We start from the raw sequence: 2,598 nt of genomic DNA on the forward strand, positions 1-2,598 counted from the left end.
GGCGGTGGCCGCCTCTCGTACAGAGGCGTTGACCGGAGCAATACAATTTTGGCGTGGCTCTGTTCTTCTTCATTGCCATTTCCATCTTCTCGTTCCCATCCTCTAAGCACAGGAAACCGCCAATGAATGCGATGATGCAGCCGCCGCCACCTCCGCCTCCAGCCACCTCCTCCGGCACGGGATCCCCTGCTGCATCATCATTCGTCAGAACTTACCGCGCCTGGCAAGGCAATAATGTAAGCAAGTCAACTGAAACATTAGTTAGGGATTTTGACTCTCCCTATTATAAATTGCGATTGAAATAACGAATGAGTTGGGTTTCTTGTTCAGGTGTTTTTTCTTCGAGGTAGGCTTATATTTGGACCAGACGTGAAATCCATATTTATATCGGTGTTTCTTGTGATTGCTCCTGTTGCTTTCTTCTGTGCCTTCGTTGCCAGAAAACTCACTCATGATTTTCCCCATCACGCCGGATGGTCAATTATCGTCGTTGTTATCGTTCACACTTTCTTTGTAAGTTTCTCGATCCATCTACGAACTGTCTTTCATTCGCACTACTCTTTTAAGTGTTAAATTATTGTATTGAATTCCCAGGTTCTGATTACCCTTGTACTAACCTCAGGAAGAGATCCAGGTATAGTACCTCGCAGCGCTTATCCTCCTCCACCAGAGTCTGATGATGATGCTGCTTCCACCCGCCCACGGCGGTCAAAGATTGTTTTAGTCAACGGTGTACCTGTCAAAGTCAAATATTGCGATACTTGCCAGCTCTATAGACCGCTCCGCTGTTCTCATTGCTCTGTATGCGACAATTGTGTGGAACGATTTGATCATCACTGTCCCTGGCTGGGCCAGTGTATTGGATTGGTAATAGTAATACCCTTATCAATTATTATTGTTTTTTTTAAAATATTATAGATAATGTTCCTAAATCAACTCTGTTTGCTTTGTTTCTCGCATGCTGCAGCGAAATTACAGGTTCTTCTACATATTTGTACTCTCTGCAACACTTCTTTGCTTATATGTGCATGTCTTTTGCTGGGTCTACATTAAGAAGATCATGGACTCTGAGGAAAAAACAATTTGGAAAGCAATGATCAGAACCCCGGCCTCTATTGCACTAATAATCTACACTTTCATTTGGGTCTGGTTTGTTGGAGGCCTCACTGTTTTCCACACCTATCTCATCAGCACAAACCAGGTTTGACCCTTTGAATTTGTCATCAATCCTCATTTACTGCATTTTCCAATGTATTTAATGATAATCATTCCTTTTGTTTTACGTGCAGTCTACTTATGAAAATTTTAAATACCGCTATGATCAACAACTGGTAAACCCATATGACAGAGGGATAGTTGAGAATTTCAAACAAGTATTCTGCACTAGCATTCCTCCATCCAAGCATAACTTCAGGGCTAAGGTTCCAAAGGATCTTCCGCTATCAGAGTCACACCAAAGAGTAGTGGGTGGTCAGTCCCTAAGCCCTATGCTGAAGAAAACCACAGAGAACGTGGTGGAAGAGAGGAATGTGGAACATCGCGGGGATGGTGAATTGCATAATGTGTCCCAGAATGAAAGCTTGCACAGGGAAAGTGGGGAGGGACAAGAAGCTTCATTTTTTAGGCAGTCTCTGTGGGAAAGAACTAGCAGAAAGTGGGAAATAACTCCTGAAGTTGTGACTGCAAATAGCTGTAGTAGTGGGAACTCAACTCAAGCATAGTGCATATTGTCAAAATCTCAAGTCAATTTCAGATATGTAAACTAAAGATCAAAAGAATAATTGGGGACGGGGGGAGAAAGAACGAAAGGATTAAAGTGGTTAGTGTTAAAAGTTAGTGCTTTACTGATCGTACTAGTGTTTTGTGGACTTCATTTGAGGTGATCTCCTAATTCCTATGAAAGAAGAGTCTGTGTAGACTGTAGAGCAGCAGAAGCAAGAAAAACCGAATTTGTAGTGATCATTGGCATCTGTAGTGTACATATACCTTTCGATTGTTATGAAAAAATGCAAGTGTATTTTCTAAGTCATTACATGTGTTTTGTTTTTATGGTTCAGAGGAGGTTTTAATTAAAGCCATTATTTGCCTAACTAGTATTGAACCCGTGCATGCTTATATTCAAGTTTCAAATTATTAAATCATATATGAGAATTCACAAAAAATGTGATTTTTATTTAATTCCTTTGGTATAGCATTAGTAGGTAATTGTAATATTCATGTAACAAATGAGAAATATTATGTGATTAATATTTTTTTTTAGAAGAGATTAAGGGCCAATAATTTTAAGTTATATTATTTAGTACTTTTAGTTAGTAATCTAACATTTTTAGCCAAGCTGTTTAATATCATATTTTTAGTCAATATTTTTAAATATTACTAATATATTATTAACCAAAAACAATAAATTATAACTATCTTGGAGTATTTTTTGTAAATTTGTCTTATATTTAAGTTAATATTAATTAATTTTTTATTTTTTCAAATAAAAATATTGAATTCTTAATATTTTTTATATAAAATATTTTGACAAATTAAATATGTACACACCAAACTTCGATATAGCAAACACTAATAAAAAAATACTAGATGTTCAAGTGT

The 2,598-nt window shown here is 37.4% G+C and overlaps 1 protein-coding gene across 1 annotated transcript; it reads left to right on the forward strand.

Annotated features, from left to right (window-relative positions):
- The first annotated feature begins 13 nt into the window (after positions 1-13).
- On the forward strand, positions 14-2,029 carry LOC107480038 (probable protein S-acyltransferase 7). Its single transcript, XM_016100151.3, has 5 exons — positions 14-236; positions 331-513; positions 595-867; positions 968-1,201; positions 1,290-2,029. The coding sequence occupies exons 1-5, from the start codon at positions 123-125 to the stop codon at positions 1,719-1,721; spliced, it is 1,236 nt and encodes a 411-aa protein (XP_015955637.1). The 5' UTR covers positions 14-122; the 3' UTR covers positions 1,722-2,029.
- Positions 2,030-2,598: the final 569 nt, after the last annotated feature.

The sequence above is a fragment of the Arachis duranensis genome, chromosome 3 (genome assembly GCF_000817695.3).
Source record: "Arachis duranensis cultivar V14167 chromosome 3, aradu.V14167.gnm2.J7QH, whole genome shotgun sequence".
NCBI lineage: Eukaryota > Viridiplantae > Streptophyta > Magnoliopsida > Fabales > Fabaceae > Arachis > Arachis duranensis.